General features: G+C 49.1%; 1 protein-coding gene across 15 annotated transcripts; it reads left to right on the top strand.

The window, feature by feature from the left end:
• The first annotated feature begins 1,375 nt into the window (after positions 1-1,375).
• On the top strand, positions 1,376-16,564 carry SF1 (splicing factor 1). 15 transcript variants are annotated; one of them, XM_029209188.1, is made up of 14 exons: positions 1,376-1,840; positions 3,550-3,678; positions 6,402-6,477; positions 9,508-9,660; positions 9,859-9,948; positions 10,295-10,478; positions 10,566-10,681; positions 10,786-10,893; positions 11,612-11,792; positions 12,052-12,325; positions 12,660-12,719; positions 12,844-13,023; positions 13,766-13,970; positions 14,404-16,564. In XM_029209188.1, the coding sequence occupies exons 1-14, from the start codon at positions 1,810-1,812 to the stop codon at positions 14,531-14,533; spliced, it is 1,917 nt and encodes a 638-aa protein (XP_029065021.1). In that variant the 5' UTR covers positions 1,376-1,809; the 3' UTR covers positions 14,534-16,564. The 15 variants fall into 15 exon arrangements, with proteins under 15 accessions (XP_029065021.1, XP_029065014.1, XP_029065007.1 ...); XM_029209181.1 differs by lacking the exon at positions 13,766-13,970 and having other exon boundaries at positions 12,665-12,719; XM_029209174.1 differs by having other exon boundaries at positions 13,766-15,333.
• Positions 16,565-16,819: the final 255 nt, after the last annotated feature.

The raw sequence follows: 16,819 nt of genomic DNA, 5'->3' as shown, positions 1-16,819 counted from the left end.
GATTCCCAGGACTTGGACTGCTACATTGAAAGATTTTTAAAATTTTTCCTGCAAGGGGTACAATTTTAGCAGGTAACAGAATGCTTTCCAAAAAAGAATTCATAGTAGGTGTTAGCACCCTTTTTTTTTTCTATTTGATTGTTATTTAAGGATTTCTTATTATCACCTTAATTTGCACCCCCCTGCTTGGGCTGTTAGTACCTTTCATGTTTTTTTGGCTGTTTGGATTTGCTCTTCTGAGACTTGCCTATTCAGTGTTTGCTCATTTTCTCTTGTTTTTGTCTTTTTTCTAATTAGTTTTCAAGACTTCTTTGCATGTTATAGATATTAGCTCTTTATCATATGTATGGCAAGTATATTTTCCTAACGTATTATTGTCTGTTGACTTCTATCATAGGTTTCTTTGGTAATCAAGTATATTTTTTCTTTATATTTTGAGTTTCCTGTCTTCATAAGGTCTCTACCCCTAGATGACCCTGATAATCTCCTAAATTGTATCGTGTCTGTTTTATTGTTTAGATTTAGGACTCTATACCATTTACTAGCTAAATCTTTTCCTTACTGAATTGAAATACCACCTTTTTGGCAGGTATTGTAGGGAATCAATTTCCAGACTCTATTCTGTTGCACTACTCTGTTTTTCCTACAACAATAACACATTGTTTCATTACTGTCTTTTATACTGTGTATTATCTGGAAAGGGAAGCTAAGCCTCAATCTCGTTTACAAGTTTCCCCACTATTTTCAGTTATTTTATATGACTTAAAGATGATTTAATCAGCCCCAACCTCGTTGGGATTCTAATCAAAATGCACTATATATGTAAACTAATTTTGGAATTGACAACTTCATATTGCTTTCCACGTAAGATATATGTACCTCCATCGGCTCAGATATCATTCTTAATCCGTCAGCAAGACTATTTCATAGCTTTTGTTTTTTCCACTTTTTTTTCAAAAGCAGGAAGTCCCCTTTTACCTGAGTTGTCAACGAATCTGGTTTACCCGCCCGTGCCAGCCCCTCCCCCGTCCCTCGGTTCCGGGTTACCAACGGAATCGAGGACTGACGTCACCAAGGGCTTCCGCGTCGGACCCGAGGGCAGAGGCTGAACCCAGGTGCTGGGGGGCGGGGGGGGGGGGGTTGCGCCAACTACGCATGCGCACTGCTGCTCCGTTCCCCGCGACCCTAAATCTCCTTCGCCCGGGCTTCTGCGCTGCGACCTCGCGCTTAAACCCAGCGAAACTACTCCCCGGGGGAAGGGAGTAGACTAAAGAATCGAACCAGCGACAGCCAATCCCATGACACTACGACGCAACCGAGTTTGATTGACTCCATCAACTCCAGCCAATGGGAGAGCGCTTGGCCCCAAACGTCACAGAGTTTGCCCCACCCTATCCCCTCCCTTCTGGACTCCGAGCTCAGTTCGCGCAGTAACAAATGAAGTGCGCGCTGCGACACCTCCCAGCTCTCTAGCCTCAGCCGCCATTTCCTCGCCTGGCCTAACGGTCCGGCCAATCCCAGCGCGCATCGAGAAGGGCTAAGGCTCCGCCAATCGGAGGCCGCCGATTTCGACCCCTTGCCTCGGCCCGGCCCAATCCAGGCTCCGGCCCCGTCGCCCCCGACCCGCCCCCGCGGCGCCCTCTCTCCTCCCTCTTTGTGCGTCTCGCGCCGCCGCCGCCGCCCGCCGCGTGAGAGGAAGGGCTCCGCGCGCTCCGCGGCAGCACAGTCAGGTCCCCTCCCCCCAAAAGATTCGCGAAGGAGAAACCGCCGCCGAAGAGGAGCCGCCGGTGCCGGTCCCTGGGGGGCGCCATGGCGACCGGAGCGAACGCCACGCCGCTGGGTAAGCTGGGCCTCCCTGGCCCCAAAGGGGGCTTCGAGCCGGGGCCACCGCCTGCCCCCGGGCCTGGGACGGGGCTGCTGGTGTCCGGGCCGCCGCCGCCCCCGCCCGTGGGCTCGGTGGGGGCCCTGACCGCGGCCTTCCCCTTCGCGGCGCTGCCGCCGCCGCCCCCGCCGCCCCCGCCGCCGCCCCCCCCGCCTCCCCAGCAGCCGCCGCCGCCCTCTCCGGGCTCCTCGTACCCGCCGCCGCAGCCGCCCCCTCCGCCGCCACTCTACCAGCGCGTGTCGCCACCGCAGCCGCCGCCGCCACCCCAGCCGCCGCGTCAGGACCAGCAGCCGGGCCCGGCCGGTGGCGGAGGAGGTGAGTCGGGCCGAGAGAGCGCGACAGGCGCTGCGCGGATGGGCCCGGCCGGCTGAGGGGCGCGCGGCGGCGGCGACGGCGGCTGCACGCGGCTGGGGCGCGCGCGCACGGGGAGACCCGGGCGGAGGCGCCACGGGGCGCGCGGCCGAGTTCTCGGGCCTCGAGTGCGCACGCGCGTTAGGGGTGGGGGGCCTGGCGGGAGGAAGTTTGTTGTGCGCAGGCGCAGTGTGGCGGCCGGGCTTTGCGGCCAGCCTGAAAGCCTAGGTGGGGGGACTCTCTGTTGCTCTCCATCCTGGTGTAGGGGAGAGGCGTGGAGGGGGTCGAGTGAGTGAATGGGGTGTTGGGTGTGCAAGTCTGGAGGGTGTGAAAGGGTCAGTTGATGACGTGGAGCGTCCTTTTCCTGGTTGTAGAAGAGTCATAAAGGGAGAAAAGTACCCAGAGTAGCTCCTCGAGTGCTACAGTAAGGCAGGGTTTTCACTACAGAGAACCAAAGAGGTTGAAAGTCTTCAGAGGATGGTTGGGTCCGATTTTTTTGTGGCTGTTTTTGGGGGAGGAAATTCTGTTTGTTTCTTAATCTCCCTTTGTCTACCTAAGAAATGTGACATGCCTTCTCCTCTTGAGGCGTTCCCCCTGGGTCTGGCCCCTGAGAAGAACACTTTAGTGTACCGAATGCTAGGGAGTTTCTGCCTGTGTACTGGAGAAGGAGGATTTGGCTGTTTTTGTATAGCTTGTTCTTTGTTGAACTTTTGATGCATCTTTTAGACACTAAATGTCCAACTGGCCAGGAAAATTGAATGCTGATTTCTGAGAAATTTCTGAGAAAAAAGTGATATTGCAGAAGAATCCAGTTTTTTCAGTTAGTAACTATAGGTTTAGTTGTGTTTTGGCCCCCTTAGACAGGTGGCTGATGGGGAGGTGGGAGGAGCCAGCAGGTCCCAATATTGCTTTACAGGCTTGTCTGAGTGTTTAGTCTACTCTTATCTTCTCTGGGGCTGTTAAGGTGTTTATGGACAACCACGTAGTATATTATCTTCTCAATAGTTTATTTTACTACTTGAAACTTTATGCATTGAAATTTGTTACCTTGTTTACGTACTTCACAGAATTTCTGTGGGCAAAAATTATAAATGTGAAATGTTAACTTTTCAGACCCAGGTCCAGGTCCCCTTCTAGTGGCCATGTCTCTTGACTTCTCAGGTTGGTCTTCGATTCTTTGCCGTTTCCATTTTAGGTCAAGCTCTCAGTTTCACAGTCTGCTGAGGTTGTGTGTAATCCTCATAAGCATGCTAAACTTCTGTTGGTACTTCCTCTGCTAGTTTATATTTGCATCTGATGAACTTTATTTCTTTTAGACTTTCCCAGTAAGAAGCGGAAGAGGAGCCGCTGGAACCAAGACACAATGGAACAGAAGACGGTGATTCCGGGAATGCCTACAGTTATCCCCCCTGGACTTACTCGGGAACAAGAAAGAGCTTATATAGGTAAATACACGTTCTGCACCCAAATGCATTTTCGGATTGTTACTATTCTGAGCAACATTTTATCTGTTGAAAGTTTGGGACTTTAAAGTTTTCTCTTTTTTGAGAGGAGGTATGGTCAGGTGTACTTGTGACTTTGGTATAATGTATCAGTTTTTGCTCTGTGAGTCCTGCATTTGTAGCTCCTTGTTTTGGTCTGTTGGTAACAGCAGTGTTCTCCCTGAGTACCAGGAGGGTAGAGGGGCCCACTTAGGAGTGAGAATAGTCCCCAGTCCAGCACCCCACCCCACCCTTTTCAGCTGCTGTTCATTGCCAGTTGATGAGGTGAGTGTTTTATGCCTCTCTGGACACGGCCCCAGTGGAGAACACTGCAGGTATTGTAAACCAAGTACCTTTTTCACAGCATGGTCTTTCACCATAATTTCATATTCCTCCCTTCCCTAAAATGTGGTCTTTTATTTTTTATAGGTACTTTCTAAAAGGGAAAAAAAAGCTCAGTTTAATCAAAAAGTGGTTCTGAAAGTGTGTTTACAGTGCACCCCTTTTTTACCATTTTGTTGAATTTAACCTTTCCTTTAGCATCTTTTCTGGTTTGGTCTTTTGTGGACAGCTGTCTTGAAATGAGGGCTCTTGTGTTTACTACTAAAGAACTCTGCAGGAAAAGGGATACTGCTTGGATATGGAATAATGAGGTGGTTAGGATAAAATATCTTAACTGTTGAGAAATTTTGAGAAGTAAGAATGTCCACAGTAGAAATGAAATTAACCTCAAAATTACCTTTTTTTTAAATACAAGGTTATTAATGCAAGTTTTACCTTTATTTATGTACTTGTGCAGGTGTCTCAAAATAGTTCACTTGATAAACGTTTGTTACTAACCAAGTAAACATCCCCTTTGGAGTAAATTAGGGCAGACGCCTCCTAGACCCGTGAGGTTGTGGCCTTCACGAATAAAAAAACTTCAAGGCCGTTGTTCTTGAGGATCTTAATCTCTTGTGTTTCTAGATTGCTGAGAATTTTGAGGTGTTGGAATTGTCTATCTCTTTTTTACAATACTAATAATTCTCTCCCCACTGTTCAACCTACTCCCACCCATCCCTTTATGTCTCATATTTGACTGGTCTGGGTCTTGATAACCTTATGAAAATGTTCCTAGTGGAGTGATATTCCAAGGACACAAGCAGATGTAGAAAATGGGAAAAACAAACTCATTCTTTACATCTCCCACTCTCTTCCCTTGGAGGGAGTTAATGCTCTGGGCCCTGAGGGCTGTTTATAGCTATAATCGAAGTAGAGAGAATCAGAGCCTAGGTTACTGTAGGTCTCTGCTCCAAGGAAGATAGCAGCCTTTTGATTTAAGTGCCAGCAATTTCCTCAGATCAGATCCCACACCCCTACAGTCCAGTTAAGATGACTGCCTATCTCCATGAAGGTGACTTTCACCTTGAGCTGTTGAGCTAATACTTGACAGCCAAGTCAGAACATTTCTGGCATAAAAGAGCTGAGGGGCCCATGTGTGTCTTACTGCATTTCTGTCTTTCATGGTACATACTGCCTTGTACAGAATGCCCCCAATATCTTCTCTTGATATTAATGTGGATTTTCATTTCTTCAGAGTTTGAGTGGCTGTGTGATATATCCCTGTAGGATGTATTTAAAATTAGAAGAGTGTCTGGGGTTAGACATGCATTAATTCTTGGAGCAAACTCAACTTTAACCGAACCCAGTAAAACTTGCCCTTATTTAGAAGTATCTGTTTAGAACACTCAGATGCTACAAAGGTAAGAAACAGGTGGTCTTCAGCATGCCGAAGAAAGTGGTCTGGCTATGCAGTGCCATTATCTTGAGAAATCATCCGGGTAATATTTCCCTGGAATCACTGAACTTTTGTGAAACCCTCATCTCTCTTTTTCACATACAGCCTCATTTGTCAAGGTCTGAGGGCCACACATACTGTCCTTGACCCACACTTTTCATCCTCTGCACCCCTACTTTTACTCCCCGCATAAGGAGCAAGTCTAAAAACAGACTTCTTGCATCTTAACGGTTACTGGTTTATTAAGGTATATGGATTGTCATAAAATTTGAGTAAAAAACAACAGGTATTGGGAGATCCTTTGGATCTGGTTTTACACAAAGAGTATGTACAAACTTATATGAGATTGTTGAATTGGTTATTAAATGTCTTATTTAAGGAATTTTAAGCCTGGTATCAATGAAAATGATCTTGCTTAACTGGTGTTTTTCCTTGTCCCATGTTAATTGAGTCTCATTTTGGGTTATGATTAATATTTAATGAAGGAAAAATAAACTCTAAGAGTCTTGCACTCAAGAATGTAATTTGGAGGGAACAGGATACTGGTGATAACGTGGTTTAGTTCTGGGCACCAATTGTATAGCAAGCTGGTGGGGAGGGAGAGGTGAGACACCTCCTAATAATTGCTTTGATGTTAGCCTTAGCGAACAGTCTATACTGCTAACCCCTCTTCCAACAAATTGTTTGCTTCCTTAAGTGATAACCATTTTGAAGTGAAAGATACTTATAGATGTAAATGGACTCCTGCCAATAGGTGGTTGGGGGTTTTTGCCTCAATGTGTTCACTGATCAGTCGTCCCTTTCAAAGTCTCCGAGTTCTTCATGCTTGTTGTTGAGATTTGAGATGTTTTTTGGTAACATTGTCTTTTTTCCATCCTTTTTTTTTCTTTCCTAACCTGGTTTCTTCCAGTGCAACTGCAGATAGAAGACCTGACTCGTAAACTGCGCACAGGAGACCTGGGCATCCCCCCTAACCCTGAGGACAGGTTGGGAAACAGTTTTAACCAGCTGACAGTAACGCTTTTACCTTTTTCTCAATACGTTTTACTGGTGGCAACATGTTGTGTCAGTTCAATAAAATCCTAGTAAGAAGACTGGTACTGTGACCATTCTGGGAACTAGAGTGTAAATTAGCAGTATAATATGGTCAGTCATCAGTTAGAAAATTGGAATGAAATTTAATTACTAGCAGAATCGAAAGTTACAGGAAAACGGACAACCGGTTTTCATTTGGTAAGCATGTAGATTTTTAACCTGATTTACCCACCGGTAGGGACAGTGAGGTGGCCCGTTAACCAGCCATTTCAGTACCTGCTTTGGCTGACAGCCCAGGTGTAAAGTTTTCCTCACAGGTACTACACAATGTAGGGAATAAGAATATTTTTGAACATCACTGAATCTGAGAAGGCCAGAAATTCATTCTGGTCAGCTCATTGCTGCAGTCTTCTGCTCATGGTTTTGACATGGTTTTAAAATAGACAAGATTCTAACCAACTTCCTTCACTGCCAGTTAATTTTCAGCCTTGGCCATTGCCTGGGGGTGTTGGGAGGGGCCATAATATTCTCAGCTGTTGGGGAAGGCAAGCAACCAACCCTAAATTACTTTTTTTTTTTTTAAGGGAGTGTGGTCTTCAAACAGCTGTGGTCTTGTCATTTCAGTTTATAATTTCTCTCACCTCTGAAAAGTAAAAAGTCTGAGGGAAATGAACTTTTTAAACAGGAATTTTATTGGCAGGTTAATAGTTGAGCAGCTAAAATCTGGTCCATTTAATAGAAGGGCAGTACGCCTCCCTCAGTGAAATTTCTCTTAGTGCATGCAGCATAGTTCAAAACACTTTGCTTTAAACAAGTAGTGTTTTGGCTTTTGTTACCCATTTTAATAACTTGTTAAATCAGGAAGATGATGTAATGGTTTTAGAAGCCACTCACTTAAGCATCTTTCTGCTGCCCTTTGTCAGGAAACAAATTAACTTATTTCTCCATATTGACGCTTTTAATTTTATTTAATTAAATTTATTATTTTTTCATCAGTAGATTTTGGTTGGAGGGTTGTATTATGTTTTATATTTTGACTTTTTTTTTTTAAGATTTGAATTATAGGTTGTAGACCACAACTGTTAGTGCCTTTTTGGCCTTTTTCCCTTTAATAACATGTCTACAGGTTACCAGGCAATTCCTCAAAAAGTTGAATTTTTAACAAACCTTTGCTTCCTGGAGAATTTGGATTAGAAACTAGATGATCTATAATACAATGCCTATTCAAAGCGAAGAAGTTGGGCCAATCTGACCTCTAGAATATTGGCTTTTGCCTTTCACTTCCACAATTTGGAAAGAGGTTCACTGTTGCGGGGCTTTTATATGACCAATTTGGTGCTGGTAAAACTGGTGATTAGCCAGAAATGCTTAATCTAGACAGCTATGAATGAGGTGGGAATTAGAAATGTCAAACATGTTAGAAATAAAAACAGAGCAGAGTTTTTTTTTCCTCCCTTGTATTCAGTTTGAAAGAGGCCTTAATTAATGCCTTATGGTTTTGCTTTGAAAGAACCCAGGTTGGAGGGAAATGCTATGAGTTTCTTACTAAGATTATTTCTTAAGAAGGTGAATTCTCAGTATGAAGCCACTTTATGCCATTTTGATTTTGCTCAAGTTGCACAGTTAAAAATGCTTTAAAATCTCTTATAGACTTAAATGTGTAAGATGATAGTCTAATAAGCTGGGGTATGTTTGTTTTTGTTCACTATTATTGGATTGTGCTAACAGTTTATACAAATGCTAGAAACGGAGGTGTCATTTAGCCGTCATTAGCCATGAACAAACCTGACCTTTTATTCCATCGTGTGTGTAACGTGGTATGACATGGTTCCCTTTAGGCTGAAGACAGTGGGAGCAGCCGAGTTCAGTCCTTGCTCTCCAACTAGGCAAGGTTCTCTCAACTAAATCAAGGGTATAGGAGTCTTTGACTACTTTCAGGATGTTTTTAAAATAACCTGATCCACATGGTCTCTTCCCTTCTTGCAGCTGCTACTAAATTTTCATTCAGAATATCAAGCTATGGTCCTTTTTGTAATCTTAACTCAGAATTCTAGGAGTGTAACTTTTCTTTTTTTTTTTTTTAATTACCGCAAAATCCAGCTGTGGTAAACTGACCATTTTATCATTACTATTTTTTACTTGTAGCAACAGCATTTTACTCCTTAAAAAAAGAGAGAGAGAAAATCTGCTTTCTGGACTTGTAAACTCTGGTGGAGAATCATAGGTTTTCCCCTTGCTGTTTGCAGGTTCAGACCCTAGACAAGTACTTGACCAAATCTGCATTTGCAGCCTCTCACAGAAGCTGCTTTAGCAATTTAACCGTTTTCTCTACCCAGACTCCCCAACCTCGAACAGCCAGAAAACAGGTTGACTCCTGGGCCTTGGACACAGCCAGCCAGGCCATTGAAGGAAAAGCAGAGACGAAGCCTTGAACCATCTCTCTCCATTGTGGGGGCCAAGTAGCTGCAGTAGCCTTGAGTCCCAGTTGCATTGGGTTAAAGAGCTCAGACTTACTATGTGGTAGGGGTGTAGACTCTCTTCCTGATAGGACATGAGCTCTGCAAGAGTTAACGTTTTACCTAAACTTGGGGTTTCCGTGGTTCATAAAGTTGTAATGTTAATTTTTTTTTTCAAATGAAAGCAAATTCATATCTGGCAAGAAGATTCCAGAGGATGATACTGTCCTTGCCATTTACAATCTAGAGATTTTCCCCAGAAGGACAGACTTTTTTTCCTCTTATCACTTTTAGAAGCAAAACTACTTTTTTCTTTCTCACACACACCCCAGTCCCCCTAATGCTAAGCCAGCTTCCACCTCCTCATTCCACACGATCGTGAATAGCACACGTTATGGTCGGTTCCTCCGAAGAGTGTTGAGTTAGGGTCTGAGAGGCAGAGGGGCTGGGGAAGACTTATTTTAGCCCGTGTGGGAATGAGAGAAAAGTGAAGGCAGAACAGTGATGGTGGTCTGTTTCCCACAGGTCCCCTTCCCCCGAGCCCATCTACAATAGCGAGGGGAAGAGGCTTAACACTCGCGAGTTCCGCACCCGCAAAAAGCTTGAAGAGGAGCGGCATAACCTCATCACGGAAATGGTTGCCCTCAACCCTGATTTCAAGCCACCTGCAGATTACAAGTAAGTGGGGGCCAGGTGACCTGGGACAAGGACACCTGCGGATTAAGTGTGGTCTGGTAGAGCAATTTTGGTACTAACCTCTTATTCCTTACCCCCAGTCACCTGTAATTAACAAGTGGTGTCGGGTTAGTTCTAGAAGAGCTGTCGATTTGTGTCGTCTTGGAAGTGTGCAGAGTCTATGAGTCTTTTCTTTCTTAGACCTCCAGCAACACGTGTGAGCGATAAAGTAATGATTCCACAAGATGAGTATCCAGAAATCAACTTTGTGGGGCTGCTGATTGGGCCCAGGTGAGTAACTACTATCCTGTGGACTATAGAATTCCTAAGGACCTGGGAGGTGTGTCTGTCTTGTGCCTATTTGGGTGCCACTGGTGGCTTATCTTCCTGTTTTTGGTAGGATGTTCACTTTGGCCGAGTGCATGCCTTTTTGTGAGAAAATCTCTTTAACTTCCCCATTTCACCGCAGGGAAGTCAGATCTTGAGGATTGCTGTGTCTGTGACCTTAACTTAGAGGAGCTCTTGGTGGGAAAATCCCATTCTCTGCACTCACGGTTTCCTTCCAATGCGCAGCGAGCCACTCTGGCATGTGAATTTGTGTGTCGGGTATGATAGTGGTCTTTTCTGCCTTTGACAGAGGGAACACCTTGAAGAACATAGAGAAGGAGTGTAATGCCAAGATCATGATCCGGGGGAAAGGCTCTGTGAAAGAAGGGAAAGTCGGGCGCAAAGATGGCCAGATGCTGCCAGGAGAAGATGAGCCGCTTCATGCCCTGGTTACTGCCAATACCATGGAGAATGTGAAGAAAGCAGTAGAACAGGTGAGGGAGCCAGAAAGGAAGCCTCTAGCCAGAATTCTAGGTGGTGTCCCAGGACTTACATAACTGTGCCCGTTGCATCTCCACCAGATAAGAAACATTCTGAAGCAGGGTATCGAGACTCCTGAGGACCAGAACGATCTACGGAAGATGCAGCTTCGAGAGTTGGCTCGTTTGAATGGGACCCTTCGGGAAGATGATAACAGGTGTGTATGTGATTAGTTTAGAGGGGAGTGCACAGAGACCTGAAGAACCTATGGAAGAAGGGTGATTGGCCATAGCCCTTCAGGTGACTTTTTTCTGTCAACAGGATCTTAAGACCCTGGCAGAGCTCGGAGACCCGCAGCATTACCAATACCACAGTGTGTACCAAGTGTGGAGGGGCTGGCCACATTGCTTCCGATTGCAAATTCCAAAGGTGAGGGTTTCCTGGTAGCCCGTGGTATACGGGACGGTTCCTGTTAACCTGCAGACCCAAGAGAAGCTTTCTTTCTGTGAATGTGGTCTGTAATGGTGTGATTGAAAACCCAGAATGATTAGAAACAGCTGATGCAAAACATCCCTATTTTATTGCTTATCTTGAGCCCAGGGAAACTGGAAAACTTCCCTTCTGGGTATAGGTGTTTTCACAGTGGCTTAATGTTAACTGCCATTTGTTGCTTAAGGTGGGTATAAGAAGACAGCAATCCTGTGCAGTTTCGACCAGTTGCAAACCAGCATTTGATAGCAGTGTTTTTCTACTTCGGGTGGCAAATATAAAAAGCTTTGTTAAGGAAGTTCTGGCAGTTGCTCGGTCTTGGCATAGGTGTTCCTTCCTTCAGACCTGGAATGTAGAAATTGATGAAACTTGCTATTGTAGAAAAACCTGTGCTTTCCTGGCTGGCGTGGTTGGCTCTGGTCTGGTGCTTCCTCTCTCTGTTCTTGCCCTAAGGGTCTCTGCTGTGGCAGAGGTACATGTAATCCCAGTGGCAGAGCTGGGCATGGAACTGAAGAGCTGATGAGACTGTTTTGAGGAAGGGGTTAGGAAGTTCTGAATTCCTCAGAACTTTCTCTGTGTAAATTTCTCAGAGTAAAGGTTTCTATCTTAAGGAGGTTTTTTTCCTTTTCTCTTTTTGTGTCCCCCACCCCACCTTCAGGCCTGGTGACCCTCAGTCAGCTCAGGATAAAGCGCGGATGGATAAAGAATACTTGTCCCTCATGGCCGAACTGGGGGAGGCACCTGTGCCCGCATCTGTGGGCTCCACCTCTGGGCCTGCCACCACACCCCTGGCCAGTGCACCTCGGCCCGCTGCTCCCGCCAGCAATCCACCTCCGCCGGTGAGCTTCAAGGGCTGGTTCTTACAGCCTGGCCCCCCTTCTCTTCTGAAGAGACTGGGGGAACGTGGCCAGGTGCTTTGGGTAGAACAGGTGGACATGGGCGGCAACATTGTTCTTTCGGGACGTCAGGAATGTTTGGGGACCTCTCAGTTTGGGGAAGATCTTGTCCTTGTGTCCTGGTCCTGTGGCATAGCCGAAAGAACAGTGTTGCCACCAGGGGGAGCAGGCAGGGACGCTGGCGGGAAATGCTCTCACGTAGTCTCTCATGTCCACTACCCAGAGCCGCCCACCCTGGATGAATTCTGGCCCGTCAGAGAGTCGGCCCTACCATGGCATGCACGGAGGTGGCCCTGGTGGGCCCGGAGGTGGCCCGCACAGCTTCCCACACCCGTTACCCAGCCTGACGGGCGGGCACGGTGGACATCCCATGCAGCACAACCCGAATGGACCCCCTCCTCCTTGGATGCAGCCGCCGCCACCACCGATGAACCAGGGCCCCCACCCACCTGGGCACCATGGCCCTCCTCCAATGGGTAAGTAAGTGTCAGACCAGAAACCTTGGGGCTTTGGGATAAGCAAGGGTTTGTATCGTCACTGCACACTGGAAGCAGGTCTCAGAGCGGTCGGGTATTGGTACTGAGTCTCTTGCCAAGGCTTGGGCTCCAGGCCAGGAAGAAGGTTCCATCCTGGTTGAGGGAGGGACCTCTGTGTGGGGTAGGCACAAGCCTGCTGCTTAGAGGCGGAGTCCCAGAACTGCTCTTGTGCGGGTAGTGATTGCAAGCTGTGCGGCTAAGCTGCTGGTGGGGCGGCATCCTCCCTGGCCAGTTCCAATGTCCTGCTAAGTTCCTGCTCTTTCCTTCCATCAAGATCAGTACCTGGGAAGTACGCCTGTGGGCTCTGGGGTCTATCGCCTGCATCAAGGAAAAGGTAATGGAGCCTGGCCGTTTGCTCACTTTGGGGTGTCGCCTCCCAGGCCTGGGAGTGAGTGGGGGCTCTGTTGCAAATCCCTTTCTTCCCCTGAGGCCTCACCCCTGTCTCCACCTGCCTGCAGGTATGATGCCGCCACCACCTATGGGCATGATGCCGCCGCCGCCGCCGCCTCCCAGTGGGCAGCCTCCACCCCCTCCCTCTGGTCCTCTTCCCCCATGGCAGCAGCAGCAGCAGCAGCCTCCACCACCCCCTCCGCCCAGCAGCAGTATGGCTTCCAGTACCCCTTTGCCATGGCAGCAAAGTGAGTGGAATATTTTGGGCTTGTGGGGGTGGGTGGGATTGCGGGGGAGAGGGCTGAGAGGAATGAGAGACCCTGGCAGACAGGCAGGCAGACACCTTGGGGCGAGACTCTGGTCTCTGCTGCAGGGTAAACAAGGGCCTTGTGGCCCCCGGGGGCCTCGGGGAGGAGAGCTGACGTTTGGTGTGGTTGTGTCTGGGGAGAAGTTTGGGGGGGCCTGGAGGGGAGCCGCCATCCTAGGTAGGGTGCCAGAAGTCCAGGCTCTCTGCTGGGTGAGCTGCTGGCTGGCCCAAGCCTACGCGTTAGGCCCGGGTTGGGGTGGTGCATGCCTGCTCTGGAGAGGGATGTGATTGGGGCCTGAGAGACTGCGGGGATGGGATGGGGGCAGCGGGGAGAGTAGCTGTGGCCTTGAGGTTGAATGTGCCGTTCGGTGGTGGCGGCGGATGGGCGGAGGGATGTCAGAGCCGGTTCTTGTGTCTGGTACCTTCCCCTCAGCCCTTCCAGGGGCATTGGTGACAAAGGGCTTACTCTGTTAAGCCTAGAGACCTTGAGGCTGACCCCAGGGTAGTCCTGCCCACCCCTCCACCCCCATCGCCAGGACAGCCCTGCCCGCCCGCCCCCCACCACCGTACCGCATGCCAAGCCAGGAGCAGGCGTCCCTCGCCCCCCCATCCCAAGGCAAGCAGCCGCAGAGAGCCGCGGTGTGCCCCCGCGCGTGTGACCTTGGGCTTCTTTACCACCCCAGATACGACGACTACCACCACGAGCGCTGGCACAGGGTCCATCCCGCCATGGCAACAGCAGCAGGCGGCTGCCGCAGCTTCTCCAGGAGCCCCTCAGATGCAAGGCAACCCCACTATGGTGCCCCTGCCCCCAGGGGTCCAGCCGCCTCTGCCGCCCGGGGCCCCTCCCCCTCCGCCGCCTCCGCCGCCTGGTTCCGCCGGCATGATGTATGCCCCGCCCCCTCCTCCTCCGCCTCCCATGGACCCTTCTAACTTTGTCACCATGATGGGCATGGGGGTGGCCGGCATGCCACCCTTCGGGATGCCTCCAGCTCCCCCACCGCCTCCACCACAGAACTAGACTCGGTTTTTTAAGAAAATATATATTATATATAGAGAGAATTGGTCTCGTTTAAACACACGCCGAACCTCACCATATGGAGCCAGACATTGGGACGCACGCATGTGATTGTGTGCACGCATGTGTGTGTGTGCACGCACCGGGCTGGGCCAAGCGACTGAGGCCTCGCTTAGGAACGGGCAGGTGGTAGTAGGGGCGCCAGCTTGGGCTCTCCTGGCGCCCCGTAGCATCGAGTGTCTTCTTTGTCTTCTTTCTCTCCTCACCCAAATCCCTTTGCCTCTCCCCAAACCGGGCCGCCAGGATCCCTCCCCGCGGCGGCGATGGCCCGAGCCATGAGAGTGAGGACTTTCCGCGCCCATTGGTGACCCTTCCAGGCAGACAGCCTCAGCAGCGCCCCTGGTGGACAGGATGGTTCGGCAAAGCAGCCTGAGTTATATTTTATGGACGGAATCGGAACACGCTGGCTCCATATTGTGAAATTTTTTATTAATTTTTTCTTTTTCCTTTGTTATTTCCTTATCTTTTCCTTTCTTCAGACTCCGTCCAAGGAGATGCTCTCCCCGGTCTTCTGCTGCAATTAGATTCCTTTCCCTTTTTCATTCCTCGTTCTTCTCTTTCTAAGGAGAGAGGAACAAATGGTTCTTAGGCAAAGGCTTTTGGCCACCAGTGTCAGGCTAGTGGGGGGTTCCTTTGGTTCTAAGATTTTCAAGGTGCCGTAGTCGCCCTGAGATTTTTTTCCCCCTAATTTTAAGCGTGGGGTTTTGTCTCTGTCACCTTTGTAGACTAGCGGGTTGACCCCCAGGTCCAGGGTCCATTTCCGTCCTGGCATCCCTGCCAGCAGTCGGGGCCACCTACGCTGCCGTGGGCTTGTCTGCCAGCCAGGAGCGCCCTTTTCACGCCCCTGAGCACCTGAGCTGCCTCAGATTCCATTTGTTCCTCTCTTTCCTGGAAGGTTTCCTTTTCAAATTTATTTTAGTCCCAAATGTCAGTGTATTGCAGTGTCTAGGGGTTTGAGCCCTTTGTTTTCCGTTCTGCTTCCTTTTTTTCCTCCTTCTTCTTAATGGTGTGATTATGTTGATAATAATGTATAATGCGCGTTCTCTTCACTGGTTTATCTGCAGAAATTTCTCTGGGCTTTTTTTTTTTTTTTTTTTTTTTTTTGGTGTATGATTCAACACTGCGTTAAAGGGGGATGTTCCATTGAATAAAAGAGCAGTGTGGTTTTCTGGGTCTGTTTATTTCCTTTTTTTTTTAAATGCCCTCTGCCACCATCAGCACCAGCACCAGTTACCTTACCTGCGTTCAGCTCCTGGCCGCACTTGTCCTTTTCTTCCTGGAGAGCCTCTGGGACCTTCATTAAGGAAGCCCCCATCTACCTCCCTGTGCAGTTTCGCTGGGGGAAGCTGGTGTGTGGGTGGCCCCACCTCCTCCCTCTGCCTTAGTAGTTAGTGGCTGAGAACCTGGTGACCCCCTCCCTGGTCTCTCTTTTCGAAGGCCTTTCCCTGGGGCTTGGACCTCCCCATGCGATGAGCTCCAGTTGTGATTTGTACCTGGAAGCTGCCACCTGACTGTGAGGTCCTGGGCCTAGGGAGGCATCGGCACTAAAGGTCAAGCCAAAACTAATCCTGCCTGTCAGGCTCAGAGCTGCTAAAGTTAAAACCGTCAAGTGGCTTTTTCTCTCTCTGCTGGTGACTCGCAGCCTGCCACATTGCAGGCTTCGGGGAGAGGTGGGGCGGGAGAAGGACTCACCTTGTGCTTTGTAAGCACTTCGCAGAGGGTCTCAGGCTGTTTTGGTCTTTGGTGTCTGGGGTGGTAGATAGGGCCCATGGTGGCACCAGAAAAATCCATCTCAGGACATAACATGGGGCAGTGAGGGTCTTGTTCAGCTGCTGCTGCTTTGCTATACAGCTCCCTTGGGGAGAGCTGCGCTGGGGCCTGCCCTTCCCCACTAGCTTTCCTTCCTTCCAGGAGGCTGAGGGACAGCAAGCTTCTGTTGCCCACGGCTCCTGGCCAGCGGGGACAGCACAACGCTGGCCTGGGCTGCTTTCCAGCTTCAGGCTGGGGCTGGCCGCTGCTGTTTTATCTGGAGCAGAGCCTTGCGTGTCTGGGCCCCATCCAGGGTGCCTGTGTTTGCTGTAGGCCCCGCAGGGGTTAATGAAGCCTCAGAACCCAGACCTGTTCCCTGGGTCTTCCTAAGCAAGCCCTAAACTTCAGTTGACTGAAAGGGAGCAGGGAGATCTTTTCTCTTTGTTCTTAGCTGACAGAATGGGGGCAGGGCCTGGGGCCTGGCAACTCTCTTTGACCTCGGCTTCATCTCATTGCTTCCCCCCACAAGCTTGGTTTCCCTGGTGGGCTCATGGGGTAGTTAATTAGCTCTTTGAAGCTCTGGAAGAGGCAAAGTGGCGCTGTGTGGGTTTTAGAAATAAAATCAATAAATGACTTAACCACAGCCCAGCTATCTCCGTTTCTCTCCCCTGGGGCCAGCTCCATTCCTGGGCTCACTCCCTTTCTGTTCCCTGCTATCAGCTTTCGTTAAGGTTTTGGAGGGTAACAAGTGGCTGAAGGAGGCATCAGTGGCCTTTCTCCAAGCAGCTCAAGGCCCTGAAATGGAAGAGAGACAGCAGGAAGGCTTGGCCCTCAGAACCACAGCAAGCACCTGCCTTTGTGGTGGAACGGGAGGGAGAAGTGCTCTCCCACCTGCCTTGGACACCTAGAG

The sequence above is a fragment of the Monodon monoceros genome, unplaced genomic scaffold, assembly GCF_005190385.1.
Source record: "Monodon monoceros isolate NGI ecotype Baffin Bay Population unplaced genomic scaffold, NGI_Narwhal_1 Super_Scaffold_7, whole genome shotgun sequence".
NCBI lineage: Eukaryota > Metazoa > Chordata > Mammalia > Artiodactyla > Monodontidae > Monodon > Monodon monoceros.
The sequence above is the reverse complement of the archived record's forward strand: the minus strand, read 5'-3'. Positions and strand labels throughout refer to the sequence as shown.